Below are 16,412 nucleotides of genomic sequence, written 5' to 3'. Positions count from 1 at the left end.
TATCATTATCATTATCATTATCATTATCATTATCATTATCATTATCATTATCATTATCATTATCATTATCATTATCATTATCATTATCATTATCATTATCATTATCATTATCATTATCATTATTATTATTATTATTATTATTATTATTATTATTATTATTATTATTATTATTATTATTATTATTATTATTATTATTATTATTATTATTATTATTATATGATGAAACAAGGGAAAGTACAAACAATATAGATTGAGCGAGCAAATTACGTCGTCTCTTGAAATAAAAGTTCTCAGGAAATAATTGTATGGTTACAGAGCCCTCGGTTAGTCAATTAAATGTAGAGTATCTTTCCGAGTTATGCCGTATATCAGTCAGTTTATGGGTGTAGTTTGTTTGGACCTGTTTTCTGTTTGGACCTGACGGGAAATACAGTGAAATGCAACTTGATTCAATTCAATTCAAGTATTTTTAGTTAAATGTTCTGTAAACCATGTAATTCTGGTATACATGTAGTTGTGAGAACTCTGAAAGGTATAGTTTTCATAAATCCAGAAACGTCAAGTAGCACATCATGCGCTCCGTTACGTTTAGTTAGGCCTACCGATTATATTTTCTCGAGGGATAACGAAATAACATTTCGTTCCACGAAACGCTTGTCCCCACAAAATGTTCAACTTCTTCATCTCCAAATGCCTCCAATGTTTCTGTTTTAACTGTTCAATTGTTTTTACCAGTCTCTTTAAGGGCGCCGAATAATAATATAGCAGAGTAGCCTACTATGATCGATATGACTTGTAATGGTATACACAGCATTCAGACTGGAGTCTCTCTAGAATTCAGTATTCCACGAGACAATGTATTATTTATCAAACTGTTCGATGTAAATGCTTCGCTTTTACCAACGATTCCTGATTGGTAATCTATAGGATCTGATTGTTGTTTAATTTGGCTTTTGGGTTTGTCTGGCTCGAGTGGAATGTTGTTTTCTAGTGGCCCATATACATCGTTAAATACATTATTGCTTGAAATGATGGTTTCCATGTCGACTTTCTCGGAATGTATTTGATGAAGAAGCAGTTTGTCATCTGGTTTGATTGTGTTATCGGTTATTCGAATGTTGTTTCCTATCGTTGATTCACTGCCAGTGGTTGACACTATGTCGCTTGCCATCTTTGGAACATCACTTGAATTAGCAATGGCAGGTGTTGTGGCCATAATGTCGTGTACGGTATCACCTCTACAGGAATCCATCTCATGGTTATTTACATTATCGCATGGAGCAGGTATTCTCCTTGGTCGATATCCACGTGGAAGCAGTGACGTATCAAGTGACGTGTCTCGAATCAATCTCTTCCGACGGTTTGTCACCAGCGGACTGGACATGGGGGTACTGGAGGTAAGACGAGACAAGTTGGAGCAACGTCTTGAGCCATTAGACCTTCGTATAAGCGGATGATGGTCTCTACAAAACCAACATGTTAGGATTTTCCTAAAGGCTCTTCGAAATGTCAAATTGGACATTGCATAAATGACGGGATTAACACAGCTGTTACAATATCCTAGCCAAAAGAAGAAGGTAAAGACGACTTGAGGAACCTTACAACTGCTACACACGGAAGCTGTTAAGAAAACAACAAAATAGCACGTTATTATTTGTAAAATATGCAGGATTTTGGGTGTAGTGATCCCACATTTAACGATTCCTACATTTCATGATATAAAGATCCTTTCGGATATTTTTGTATTGGGCGTATTGTTCTTTCAATATCAAAGTCTAATCAGTGTCGCCATCACAGCCCACATATTATGATTAGAAAGATGTTTTTAAAGTAGAATACAATGATCCACACAAATATGCCTCGAACTTGCGTGTTTTTTTTGTACCTCGACGACAAACATGGTCGGCCATTTATGGGAGTCAAGTTTTTGACTCACATAAATAGCCGACCGTGTAAGTTCGCAAAGCAAAAGGAAAACCACGCAATTTCGAGGCAAATTTGTGTGGATCATTGTATTCTACTTTTAAAACATCTTTCCACCATATATGCATTTTATAACAAACGGTTACAAATTAATGCTTTTCTTCTGGACAATTTTTAGGCCGTAGATGCTATCTGGTGCAATCTAGGGAGTCTGAGGGGGGTGATGTGCCCCCCTCTCAGATGTTGGAATATTTTTAAAGGCCTATTTCAAGTTTTTATGCATCATTTGTTTTGCTATTGGTAACTGCATCTAAAGAACAAATCGATTTATAGCCTCGTATCCTTATACTTCTGCATAGTAAATGCTCAGACGGCGTTTCATCTTTATAATCACCAGCATCGTCAAGGATTGATCCAGAATTTGTTTTAGGGGGTTTAGTGAAATTGGGCCCTGGCATACGACCGTAAGCATTCGATGTCTGTGTTTTGATTGGTCCGTGATGCCACTGCATTTCTCAATGACATCATTGTATTCAATTGAATCACTGGATCTGAATAGCAAGTACCTTTCGGATAAAGACAGGGGCCAAGTCTAGCTTCAACTGGGTGTTGCGTTCGATTAGCTTGTAATTTTGCATTGTAGTCTAGCAAGTGATCAAATTTGATCATATTCCACAATGCACCTCATAAAACAGTCTGCGCTTACGCAATGGTATTTGCGAAAAGGTCTATGATCGAACGATCACTCGCCCTCTCGTGGTGACGTCATGCACCCATCGGGCCAGCCCCAAGTGACGCGTTCCACGAGCAGGGCCCAATTTCATAGAGCTGCTCAGCACTTGGGGCTGACCGGGGTGAGCCCCTGAATGACGTCAAACGTAACCGAGCGTACCGGGCCAGATTTATCCGCAAAGATAGGCAGTAGGTCCCTTCCGCTAGATCGAGTGATTCAATTGGATACAATTTTGATAACGTGCAGTGACAGGGTGCGTTCGATTAGCTCCCTGGGTCTACCCCACGGTGCTCACTCGGGGGAGCCCCCGACAAGAGCTAATCGAACGATCACACTCGCCCTCTCGTGGTGAAGTCATTGCACCTCGGGTCACCCCCAAGTGACCCACTCCACAAGCAGGGCACTGGGGGCTGACCCAGGTGAGCCCCTGGAATGACGTCAAAGCTATTCGAACGTACCGTACCGGGGCAGACCGGGGTCGACCCAGTGCAGCTAATCGAACGCACCCAGTGATGCCACGCCCGCAATATAATTTGACTGCGTACCTCTGGGTGCGTTCAGTTAGCTCCCCTGGGTCGACCCCGGTCTGCCCCCGGTACGTTCAAATAGCTTTGACGTCATTCCATCAGGGGCTCACCCGGGTCAGCCCCCAGTGCCCTGCTTGTGGAGTGGGTTGGGTCACTTGGGGTGACCCGAGGTGCATAACGTTACCACGAGAGGGCGAGTATGATTGTTCGATTAGCTCTTGCTATAGGGGCGCACCCGAGTGAGCACCGCGGGGTAGACCCATCGAACGCACCCTCAGTGGGTGCGTTCGTTTAGCTTCCCTGGGTCGACCCCGGTGTGTGGTGTTTTTTTTTTTCAGGACGAACGTTTGCAGAAAATTACCCACGTTCGTCCTGGTGGAAAAACCGCCACACACCGGGGTCGACCCAGGGAAGCTAAACGAACGCACCCATGTGAAATGAGGGCAGGTCAACGGTGAATATACACGCCGGTCTCAAGGCAGGTCTCTGGCGATATTCACAAGCCTCGAAGTGTGAATTTAGATGTTCAGGCTAATCAAACGCACCCTATATATGGGTGCGTTCGTTTACCTTCCCTGGGTCTACCCCGCGGTGCTCACTCGGGTGAGCCCCTGACAAGAGCTAAACCAACAACCACTCGCCGCTCTCGTAGTAGACTTGTGGACAAGTCGTTAAATCGGCCCCACGCGCTGAGATAGTGCTCTCGCGAGACCACTGCTCTCGCGCGAACTGAGGGCCAGCCCCAAGTGACCCACTCCACAAGCAGGGCACTGCGAGCTGACCTGGGTGAGCCCCTGGAATGACCTCAAAAGCTATTCGACCGCACCAGGGCAGACCGGGATGACCCAGGGAAGCTAAACGAACGCACCCATAAGCTCTATGATCGCACCTCAATAGATACATTTTGACGCTGATGACGCACTGCTATATGGCTTGTTTGCTAGTTGGCGCAATATTATGCTTAGGGACCTCGCACACGAGAAGGGGGAGGGACTTGAATCAAGTTTATAATGGGACGTTGATTTGAGAGGAAGGGGCATACATCGGTATATGGGCGGGGATTGAAACGGGGGTAAAGAGTACAACGGCTGAATAATGAGTAAGTAGTTGAACAACAAAGATGGTATATTTTATGTTTCACTCGCATTATATAAACTTAGAAAATTTAAAAAATGACAATGAAAACTTACTTAACGGTAGCAAGAAGAAGAATGGTAACCAGCAGATGATGAAGACACTAACCACAATCCCGAGTGTCTTGGCTACCTTCTTTTCTCTGTTGAAATTTGCCGTTCTTTGAGATAAATTCCGTGACCTCGAAGTACTGGAAGAATAATCATGTGACCGTATACTACATTTTCCTGAAGATTGCAAATTATTCCCCACATGGATGCGAAGTATAATACGACCATTATCAAGATCTCCATTCTGTCTTTTGCGGGCCTTGTTTTGAATAGATTTAGTTTCGTGTGAAACTGCACGATAAATACGAAAATACAGAACTATTATGACGGCAGAAGGTATGTAAAATGATCCAGCCACGGAAAAGAAAACATAACCTACGGAGTCCGACAATGGACACTCTAACTGAGATGTTTTGACGGGTCTCCATCCAAACAAGGGTCCAACTGCAATACCAAATGAAATAAACCAAACGAAAATATTGATCGCTATTGCTCTTTTTGGCGTCATTATAAGTCTGTGCTTTAGGGGCCGCGTAACTCCTATATAACGGTCGACACTTATGCAACATAAGCTGTTAATTGAGGCCGTGCAACACAAAACATCTACCGCGGCCCAGATGTCACAAAAAACGTCTCCGAATGGCCAATAGTGAATGACTTCAAAGGCACTTGAAAAGGGTAGTACAAGAGTACCAAGAAGCAAATCGGCTATTGCCAAGTTGACGATGAAGTAGTTGGTAACTGTTCGAAGAGCTCGTTCAAAGTAAACAGCCAACAATACCAGAATATTTCCAATGATAACAGCCAAATTGATAAGAAGAAGAGCTAAACTTGTCAGGACCATATGGGACACGTTGAACTCAACTGCTGTGTCATTTGATACGGATGGGGATGTTACATTCCACTCATCATTTGTCACTAGCGATTGAGTGACACTTTTTTCTTCCCATACAATCTCAGTGCTTATTTGTGTATAATATCCTGCACTCGCGTTGCCGTCCAGGCTCTGCACCGTCACTCCTGACGAAATCATCACTGCATTCATCTTCAAAACAAATGCATCACTTTTCTTCCTCCCTGAAATGATGTATTATTCGTTGGGGCATATCTGTAAAATGAATGAATAAACAAACAAATAAATTAAACAATAAGTAAATAAATAAAAACTACGGGAAGAACTTTCAAATTAATGTTAAAAGGTAAACTGTTTGAGTACTATATATAATAGACAAAATAAAGCCAGCGGTCTTAGGTGTTCACTGGTTAGCTCTATACAGGACTCGACCTCTGTCCTGTACACCGTACCTACATTGAGGCCCATTTCTAGGGGCGGAAATTCGTCAACCCTTTATAACTCAAATCAAAACTGGGAGCTGCATTATTTCACGAAAACTACGGATTTGTGAGGGATATATGATGACCAAAACCCACCGCAGAAAAATGTTTGCTGCCATGGAATGTGAATCTGTTGAAATTAGTGGTTTCTTGAAGGTAAAATTTTAGTTATGAAGCTTTGAAAATGTTCTGCTCCGCAAATGACCCTGATATCCAGGACGTCACTGTTAACGAAAGTGTTCGGCCGCCATGTATATTCACTGGTATGCACTTGACACGTTTACTCAACCTCAACAGATAAACACGTGTCATCTCGCATGTCGACAACTTAAGATGATTTTATCTTTGAATGATGACATCATGGAAATTATGATGTCGACTTCCAAAGATAAATTATCTCGGGATGACGATGATGTCCACTTCCCGATACCGTCCTTAAAAAAGTAGAGAACCCAAGATAAAACTATCTTGGGAAACATTATTGCATTTTCAGGGTCTGGAAGACGACATTCTACCTTCAAGATGTCACCATCATCATAAAACCTTACTTGATTACGAGTAATGGGGAGAGGTTGATGGTATAAAACATTGTGAGAAACAGCTCCCTCTGAAGTGACGTAGTTTTCGAGAAAGAAGTAATTTTCCACGAATTTGTTTTCGAGACCTCAAGTTTAGAATTTGAGGTCTCGAAATCAAGCATCAGAAAACACACAACTTCGTGACACAAGGTTTTTTTTGCTTTCATTATTATCTCGCAAATTCGACGACCGATTGAGCTCAAATTTTCACAGGTTTGTTATTTTATGCATATGTTGAGATACACCAACGGTCCACTGTCTTTCAGAGGGAGTTGTTTCTCACAATGTTTTATACTATCAACAGCTCTCCATTTCTCGTTACTAAGTAAGGTTTTTATGCTAATAATTATTTTGAGTTATTACCAATAGTGTACAATGCCTTTAAAACTTATCTTTTACGTCATAGTTGGTAGCTGCAATTTGTATAGCCGCTTCGTTGCAGTGTGGAGGTAAGAAAACCCCAAAACATGACGTCAAAGCAATTCATTTTGACGCACGCCGTCAACGGCAGAAGTGTTTTTAGTTTGAGGTCGAGGTCTGATTTTTTAATCGACAATTACGAAAAAGTTCAGAAGTGTACAAATATTAAAAGTACATTTAAATGGTAAAAAACACGTTGTAACAGGATTGCACAGCATTCTCGTCGTAAACAACTTCCCCAAAGTACCTATAAATTAACCACGAAGCATTTGTTTACCGTTTTGTTTTTTTACCCCAAATTACGAAGCATATAGCGTGGTAAATAGTCATTCAACGAGAATATTAAGCACGGTAAATACTTCATGCGAATGCGATACGAATTTTGACGTCACAACTTTGCTACGAATAACTTCGAATCGGTTAAAAAGTGCTCGACTCCTGCTAAAAATTCGCTGCAAATTTCGTATCTCATTCGCAAGAAGTATGAACCGGGCTGTATCCGTACTTTCGGCTGCCATGACCGATTTGCCATCTTGACGGACGAATAAAACAACGCACGCAAACCAACAATGTGAGCAACATATGATTTGGTATATTATTACTAACCTGACTCCTCCTCCTCCTTCGTGTCAATACATTACATAAACAAAACGTCTGCTATACAAGTTAAGCTGATGTTTCAAACAGAACATTAAGTTATGTAGAATCACCAAATCCGTATCAGTACGGCAGTACCAGTAGGGTGTTGTACCGAGCGCTGCTGATATCACACCGTTGCTATAAGCCCTAACACTACTGACATCAGACCCACTGGGGTTAAGTTACTTTACTCTATGTATGTCATTAATAAATAATGAGACTCCCCTCCATTTCGGCCGCAACATAGTGGTAGCCGCGACTTCCTTCGCCTAGTATTTATTCCACATGATATCACACAGGAGAATGCACCCTGTAATCTTCGATCTGCTGCCAACGAATCGATAAGTCCTGCACTTCCTGCGGATAACACATAGTATGCGCGATATTGATGGCATCGTAAAGGATTGTTTTACACGTAATTACAGTCTCATTGGAATGTCTTACTCGAGATGCTAGGTCTATCTACCTGTTGAGTTTTACCATCAAAAGGCACATGGCATTGTTATAACCACACAATCAGATGCGAAATACCATGCAAGCACACGGTTTTCGAAAAGGATATAGGGCTATTAAAGTAGGTGAAATGACCTCACACTAAAAATTGAACAAACACGTGTCCTGCGCATACGTTAATAAATATGATCTATGTGAATTAGAACACCCATGTAAATTTGGTAGATTTCTTTGAGGAAAATAAACACGGACTGTAGGATTATAGAGCATTCATAAATACCTCAGACAGTTTCGCTATTCTTATTGGTGGAGAGCGCGTCAAGTGGGGGTGTTTAAACCGTTGATAATGACCAGTGTTTATAACCGGTTGCCCGCGCTAGTCTTGATGCAAGACGTTTCTTGTTACGGGCGATGCAGGCGCTGTCGGTGAGTTGGCCGCGCTGTGTGTGAAAGGAAAACCAGCGAATCATGCACCAAGACTATACGCGCATGCGCACGAACGGAACCGGAAAACACACGCGTACGGACATCGTACATGTACGGAGGTGGAAACAGAGCTCAAGCACTCGGAAACGGATAAGTTTTACAGAGTTTCTTACTTTATTACGCCTTTTAACCAAAAAGGTATTTATGACTGGGAATCAAAGTGTGTTGAATCGGTTTTCAACTAGTGGTTTAAACCCGCCGAGGCCTGGTTCTTGATAATTTACCTCGACTTGGTCTCGGTAAAATAATCAAGAACCAGGCCTCGTTGGGATTAAACCACTAGTTGAAAACCTCTTCACCACACATTGATTCCCTAGTTTATGGGAAATAGCTTCAACTTCCGAATGTGGACCAGATGACTCAAAGTCATAGTTTCGTCTTTTGTTTTCAAAGTTCTGAGATTGCGTGCCTTGTATCCAATCTGATTGCGCAGAAAACGGCACCTTCTTGTTGCATCAAAGTTCACAAATGAGCACTTGGTTGAGAAAGGTTGAATTAACTGTGAGTTTAAAAATCAAAACAACTTTAAGGATGGCGTCATAACTGTTTTATTTTAAAAACAAAATAATGATCAACAAGCCATGTCTACAAAATGTAATATAAGTTTTGCAAAATTGTATTATATAAAGAACAATCTTCGATGAAGCCACATGTTGCTCTATAGAGCTCATCAAAGCTCATTGTGAATTTCTCAATGAACTTCCGGTTGTCACCTTAAAATTTGGGTAAATTAAATGTATTTGTTTTTGTTCTTGAAGACCTAACCGATGATTACGAGAAACATATTTGGTAAAGTTCGTGAATGTTTATTGTTTGCAACATTAAACTATGGTGGCCCTGAAGGGACATCGCACATCGCAAATATCTTTGCAAATATCTTTGCAAATATTTGCGATGTCGCAAACATCTTTGCAAATATCTTTATTCTGTGTCAAACCTATCAAAAATGCATACCTTGTCGCATACTTTGTCGCATAGTTTGCATATTTGTGGCGAGAATTTTTTCAAGAGCCTAAAGGGTTGTTTGGGTTTGGCGCTCTCTTTTGACTCAACTTCCTTAGCCGGCCTGTGTTACCGCTGCGTTGTGTACATAGTAACGGAATGAAGGCTGGAACCCAAACAACCTTCTAGGCTCTTGAAAAAATATCGGACACAAATATGCAAACTATGCGACGAAGTATGCGATCAAGTATGCAATAATATTTGCGACATCACAAATATTTCGGGAACGAGTGCCGGTCTGAGTATTTCCCCACATGAAAAGATGAGGCCTCTTATAGCATTATAATGGACGTGTTTTACTTTCTAGCTCGGGCGAGCGCAACCTAGCATACGAAGACGCAAGCGAGATGTACAAGCACATTTACAGCATGTTCATGCCACGTACAATCATGGAGGAATAATCATTTATTTACATGTTAACATTCTTTAGATTCGATCCTCATCCTGTGGCCCGTGTAGTTTGAAACACGATTTGTATATGGCAGTTGGATTGCACATGACGTCATTGACCGCCATCTCGATGAAACGTGCACGTGTGAAAGGCCGGTGTGTCAGGAGATTCACCCCCCCCCCCCCTCCCACCGAAGATTTTGTTCCTCCATATGGCGAACTGTGTACACTTCTGATATTGAGATAGCGTCCTCTTTTGAAACATCCCTCACAGCCCACGTAAGGGGACAGCATCTCCGGCAGGTAGATCTTGGACACCCCCCATCGATGACGCAATATAATGTGCAATTCATCTTTTCGTTTTTAGACCTAGCACTTGTTTGTGCATGACATGCCACCAAATCAATGAAGAACAAGAGGGGACGGTTGCTGAATGACTTGATGTCTTTTTCCGGGCTACCATTTTGAGCGTGCACGTGTGGATCGGCTAAATATCCAAATTAGGCCCCTATTGGATAATTTACACATAACAGGGTTGTGTTTTGGTGACCCCAACCAGCAACATGTTTGAGTTTCGCGCGTTGGGTTGAACCGCGATCTGATGAAGAGCAGGCTGTTAAAACGGTTTTTATAGGCTTGGTTAAGATGTCGGACTCTAAAACTACCCCGAACATCAATGGAATTCCTTTTTAAAATGCACTAGCCTGGAGCATAACAGTTAAATACTGTTGAAGAAATTACAAAGAGTAAGTTCCAGTACTTGCAACATAATTAAGTCTGTATCTTTTAAGAACATTAATTTTCAAAAGATCTTTAGCAATTAACTGTTTTTGTTACCAACCAGTTTTCGCGTAGCTGTCGAACATTGTTTCGGTCAGCGAATTTTACGCCACGAACTTTTTTCCCACCGCTCATGGCCGCCAAAACACGCTCCTTGGGCTATGATGGTCGAGCAAGGCAATCTGAAAAAATGTCGCTGCGAGATCGTAGACCAGCGGCAGGATTCGATACTATATGGCGTGCTGTCCATAGTTCGCCTCGGTCCAATCCTTTAGCCAAAGGCTCGAGGTAGACGTGCGTGTTGGAACATTGGATTCCTGTTTATGAAATAACTCTCTGCAAACAATCGTTATAATTCCTTACCTTGTGCATAGGGCTTCATCTCAACATTCTTCACAACTTGGTATAAAAGATCGTTTCCATGATCCATTGAGCCTCCATGCTTGATTATAATCATAATTATATCGTGTGTACACGTTGTACTGTCCAGATTCAACGTGTCGACTTTTACAATCGTTGCTAACATCTCTACATCATGAACAAACAGTTGTAGATAATATCCCAGCGGTCTTGGATGAGCCCGGTGGTCCCAGTGAAATAAGGGCTGATTACGTGTTTATAGCGGGCTTGTTCCAATGGGTGATCGATTTCGACGTACCATTTCCCCATAGTACGCGCTGCTGGGTCATACTTGCCCGTAGAGTGGATCGACCACAGACCTAATTAAAATGTGCCATTTTAATGAGCCTTACCAGGGGCTGCACTTCGGCGGCTGTTACCAATAACTGTTTCGGCCATCGGTTAGTGATTAACAAATGGCCAATTCAACCCAAACAGTTATTGGTTACGACCGCGAAATCGCCCCAGAGGTTTTAGCGAGCAGCGCGTGCGGGGGGGGGGGGGGGGGGGGTGGGGGGGGGGGGGTTGCGCGGGGAGATCGATCACCATTCTGAACAACGAGATTGAGTAGTCCCCTTTTCTTTGATCTTTTGACGTGTCAAATTGACCGCGGTAATATATTGTAAATTGTATTGGTCGCGAACCATCGAGAACCAGTCACGTGATGTGCTACAAAGACGAATGTACATTTTCCCCTTTGGGTGTAGACGTGTGGACGAGTCGTTAAATGTCTGTCGCGGTGAAAGCGTTCAGAATCTCCCTGCGATTCCAGCGGTATTCTCGCAGGACTGCTTGCCCCGCGAGACTCCTGCTCTCACGTACGGTCAAATCGGCAACCAGGTTCGCGCGAGAGCAGTGATCTCGCGAAAGCAACGCCACAACTCGAAGATCTCACTGCGGCAGACCATTAACGACTCGTCCATCAGTCTACTTGGGGTGATGATGTACCACCACTTGATCGTGCCCATCACCTTGTACCAACATAAGAAATAGCTTGGGCATGAGGTTGTAATTAATTTATGAAGCAATATCTCTGCCAACGATCACATGTTCACACCACTGTTTGTCTGCTTGTGCCAAGTTCGTCGTAATGTTGAAAGCTTTAAAACCATCTCCACCAATATTATTGCCAACAATGGTTCAACCAAGGTATTGTTACCGAGGTGCTTGCAGCCCAATGTTTTGTAGAGAACAAGGCGGTTGGTGGCTGCAGCGATAGCGGCCCGCCAGATAGATTATTTTATAGCGTCCGCCAGAGCGATTATTTTATAACGGTCGTCTGTGAGGCACCATAATGTAGCCCGAGCCCTAAATGTAGCCCGGACCATAATGTAGCCCGAGCCCTAAATGTAGCCCGGACCTAAATGTAATAATATGAACACTTATAGTGCGCCGGTATCCACCACAAGTGATGCTCATGGCGCAAGGAAGAAACACAAAATTAATGAAAAGCAGCTGTGAAAAAGTGGGTTTTGAGGGCCTCTTTGAACTTATGAATAGAGGACATGTTACGGATATTAAGAGGCAGATTATTCCAAAGTAAAGGACCAGCATAAGAAAAAGCCCTGTCACCCCAACTGTTGTGGGTGTGGGGAACAACCAGTAATGACGAAGTGGATGATCTAAGACATCTGGAAGGATTGTAACGGGTAATTAATTGACAATTATACTGAGGAGCAGAACCATGTAAAGAATGAAAAACAAGCAGAAGTAATTTGTATTGAATGCGATATTGAACAGGGAGCCAGTGAAGTGCATTCAAAACCGGAGTGATATGGGTTCTCCTGGAGGACAAAGTGACCAGCCGAGCTGCAGTGTTTTGCAGTCGTTGCAAACGAGAGATTTGATTCTGTTGTAGAAGACAGAAGAGAGAATTACAATAATCAAACCGGGAAGAAATCAGAGCATGAACAATCTTTTCTGTGGTAGAACGAGTTAAGTATTGACGGATAAAGCCCAGATTTCTTAATTGATACCAAACTGATTTACATATGTTAGAAACCTGGTTAGACATAGACATAGCAGAGTCAAATGTAACACCTAGATTTTTACAGACTACAGAAGGCTTAATTTTACAATTACCAATGTTGATATAAGAGACTTTGACCTTGGCCAGATGAGCTACAGAACCAAGTAAAATCATTTCAGATTTGTCATTGTTTAACTTGAGTGAATGGGATCCCATCCATTGTATGACATCAACTAAGCATGATTCTAGTTTGTGGATGGCACTAGAAGCATTCTGTTGATTAGGAACAAAAGAAACATAGATTTGAACATCATCAGCATAGCAATGGTATCTAATGTGATGGCGATCAAAAACATCCCTGAGTTCACTCAAATATATAGAAAATAACATTGGCCCACCAACTGAACCTTGTGGGACACCACAGTTCAAGGAGATAGGATCAGATTGAGTCCCATTTATGTACATGACTTGCTGGCGATTAGTCAGGTAGGATTTAAACCAATCTAACACAACGTCTTGAATACCAAGGGATGAGAGAATATTTAAGAGAATGTCATGATGAACAGTGTCGAAAGCGGATGAAAGGTCTAACGAAACTAAGACAGTTATCCGCCCAAGGTCCATCTCCATGAGAATGTCATTAGATAAGTTCACGAGGAGTGTCTCAACACTGTGGTGTGCCCGATACGCAGACTGTCGACTATCGAGAAGATTGTTTTCACGGAGGTAGTCTGACAGTCTTGAGAAGACCACTCATTCGAGTACCTTGGATATGTATGGAAGATTCGAGATAGGACGGTAGTTTTTTAGCAATTCTGGATTTAAAGACGATTTTTTGAGTGTAGGATGAACGTGGGCTAGCTTGAGAGCTGCAGGAACAACACCATTGTTCATACTCAAATTAACAATCTCCGCAACAATGGGTGCAAATATATGAGAACAATCCTTCAACAACATAGTGGGGATGGGGTCCAAGTCACAAGATTTCGCAGGAGTGTGACGAATGAGAGACTCAATTTCCTCTGTAGAAGTAGGCTCAAAGGAATCGAAAACTGTAATTGTTCTAGAAGGTCGTTGCAAAATGTCAGGAGATAGGCTGGTGCATATAGCATCGATCTTGTTTGTGAAGAACTCACCAAAGAGCCGAGCAAGAGATATACTGCAACTGTGAGTAGGAAGTGGAGAAGCTTGCTTGCGATTAAGAAGTTGATTAGCCACACGAAACAGACGTTTTGTGTCATTTCCACAGTCATCAACAACTTCATTATAATAAGCACGTTTATACTTGCAGTTGAGGGAACTGACGTGCTGACGTTGCTAGCGGTAAAGGTCACGATCCACCTCCAATCCAAAGGATCGCCACCTTTTTTCCAGTTGTCTCCGTTTTCGTTTCTCGACGGAAACAGTGGGGTTGTACCATGGGGCATGAGGACGAAACTTGACGGGGCGAGATTTAGCAGGAGCATGGACATCCAGTAGCCCCAAACATGTACCTAAATGTAGCCTGACCTAAATGTAGCCCCAAACATGTACCTAAATGTAGCCCGGACCTAAATGAACTTGGCCAAATGACACTACTGCTTATGGTGTTCCAAAAAAGACACTTCGCGTCGCCGTCGCCATCGCAGTCGCGTATTACTTTTATTATTCTTCATCTTATTATTACGAGACCCCACATAAACCCACCCTGTAAACAGCTGTTGCTTTTATCTGCACTGCAAATAGTTTTTATTTAAACACTTTAATAGACCGATTGCATTGCCAATGTTTTCATGTGATCACGTGACCTATAGTGGGTATTGAAAAACACAGCCACACAGTAAAGACATGTGAAGACTCGTACCGATGGACCATAATTGGCTGTATTTTCGCTAAATAACCCTTAATAACTTAAAGCGAAGCCCTTTTTGTAAATTTGAATGTTGTGATATTGATTTAAATCACATTTGCTGTTTGATATTTCCAGTAATCTACAAAATGCTCACGCGCCGTTTGCGTTGTGCACAGCGTCAAGTCGGGCTGCCATAATAAGGGAGATTACGAAGTTGATCCGACTCATAGTTGACAGCTACCCCTTCCAATCAAATAGTTTGCGGGTGAAAAATTAGGGATTTGCAGCTCCTTAATTACATTTTTATGAAAATATTGACAGCAAAATCATTACAATTATGGCAATGTAAAACCCCACTTTCCGTTCACAATCACATGACATCGTGTGAACATTCTCGTGGAATTTCTCCTAATTGGTGTAACTGTGTTTACCCATTACTGGCATTGTTCAGCCACCGGTAAGGTCTCATGTGTCATTTAGCCTTCGAGAAAGACTCTGCTAGGGTCGAAACGTCAGGCCATTAACTATTGTTTGCATTTATACTCTCGGTCCATTTGGTTGGTAAGTTGTTTGCAACAGCTAATTCTATTTTCTCATCTATATTCCTCTGTTGCAGTATCCCTTTGGTGATCCTCCTTACCTCCCTGGTTTCTTGTTACATTTTGTCTTATTTGTTGGTTGCATTCCACAGTTTGTTCTTTCTTTCTCTCATTGCCTTCTCTCCTTATATAATAACCAATTTGTTTCTCCCATTTCCTTTTTGACTTTGTTCAATTACTAAATTTACTACATTTCTCCACAGGTTTCTTCATTTGTTTGCTTGTTTTTTTTTTGTGGCAGGTTGCTTGAACTTTTGTTTCAGCACTTTTGTTTTCCCGTTTGTTTCCTTACTTGTTTCATCATGTCTTTTTTTTTCCCTTCATGAGTTCTTCCCCGTGTATAATTAACCACAGTTTTCCTCCCCCTGCAGGTTTACTCTACACACCCTGCATTTTCACTAAAATCTGTTTCCTTTTTAGTGCACTTCCCTTTTGTATATTAATGTTGTTTTCCTCCCCCAGTTTATTCATGTCTTTGTCAACTTAACATTTTCTCCAATTGAAACCAAAGGTTCTTCTCAGAATCACCCCCACTCCTCTTTAGATTATCATCCCTTGGTGTTACCGCCAGCCTCAGTTTATTAACACTTTTTTATTGCTTTTCTCTACAGATTTGTTCCTGTTTGTTTTCTTTTTCACCATGTCTAACCAAAGTTGCGTTCGCTTGTTTCAGGAACTTAGGAAACTAAAAGAGAAAGCACTACGTTATTCATATCATCGAGACAACTACACGTTCTACACACTAACCCGTTTCATTCCCACAGGTTTACAGGTGAAATTTGACCCAGCCCTTGGGTCTTTGTGTACCCCACTCCGCAGACAGTGGAACAACACACTCCATAGTACTTCACTTAGTCTCATTCGTATTCTAACAGAACACTGTGATGTTTGTCTCAACAGCTTTAACCGAGATATATCCTATCTTGAAGCGGAACTCAGGTCCATCTGCTAAAGTGCCCGTTTTGAGCAATTCACCAGTGAGATCGATGCTGGTTTAACTAAACTTGAATCTGTTCTGATTTCTAGGAGAAATGGCAAGATTGGTCGTCTTGTCTCCAAACAGCAGCATCACAGACGGAGACGATTCAAACGCAATGTACCCACTGAAGCTGAACCGTCGGCCCCTCAATCCACAGTAATTAACCTCTCATCATGTACCCTTTC

The 16,412-nt window shown here is 42.0% G+C and overlaps 1 protein-coding gene across 1 annotated transcript; it reads right to left on the bottom strand.

The window, feature by feature from the left end:
* Nucleotides 1-220: 220 nt before the first annotated feature.
* On the bottom strand, nt 221-7,456 carry LOC139940673 (alpha-1A adrenergic receptor-like). Its single transcript, XM_071937036.1, has 3 exons — nt 7,307-7,456; nt 4,374-5,475; nt 221-1,620 (listed from the first exon to the last, which is right to left on the bottom strand). The coding sequence occupies exons 2-3, from the start codon at nt 5,410-5,412 to the stop codon at nt 815-817; spliced, it is 1,845 nt and encodes a 614-aa protein (XP_071793137.1). The 5' UTR covers nt 5,413-5,475; nt 7,307-7,456; the 3' UTR covers nt 221-814.
* Between the last annotated feature and the right edge of the window lie 8,956 nt (nt 7,457-16,412).

This window comes from Asterias amurensis, chromosome 8 (assembly GCF_032118995.1).
Source record: "Asterias amurensis chromosome 8, ASM3211899v1".
NCBI classification, from domain to species: domain Eukaryota; kingdom Metazoa; phylum Echinodermata; class Asteroidea; order Forcipulatida; family Asteriidae; genus Asterias; species Asterias amurensis.
Note: the sequence above shows the minus strand (reverse complement) of the source record. Positions and strands in the feature narration are given on the sequence as shown.

Bases quoted from the DNA above. Each gene is read 5' to 3' on its own strand.
- LOC139940673 (XM_071937036.1), bottom strand. From the start codon at position 5,412: ATGAATGCAGTGATGATTTCGTCAGGAGTGACGGTGCAGAGCCTGGAC. The intron at 1,621-4,373 runs GTAAGTTTTCAT...TTTTCTTAACAG, and splicing joins CTTCTTCTTGCTACCGTTAA to CTTCCGTGTGTAGCAGTTGT.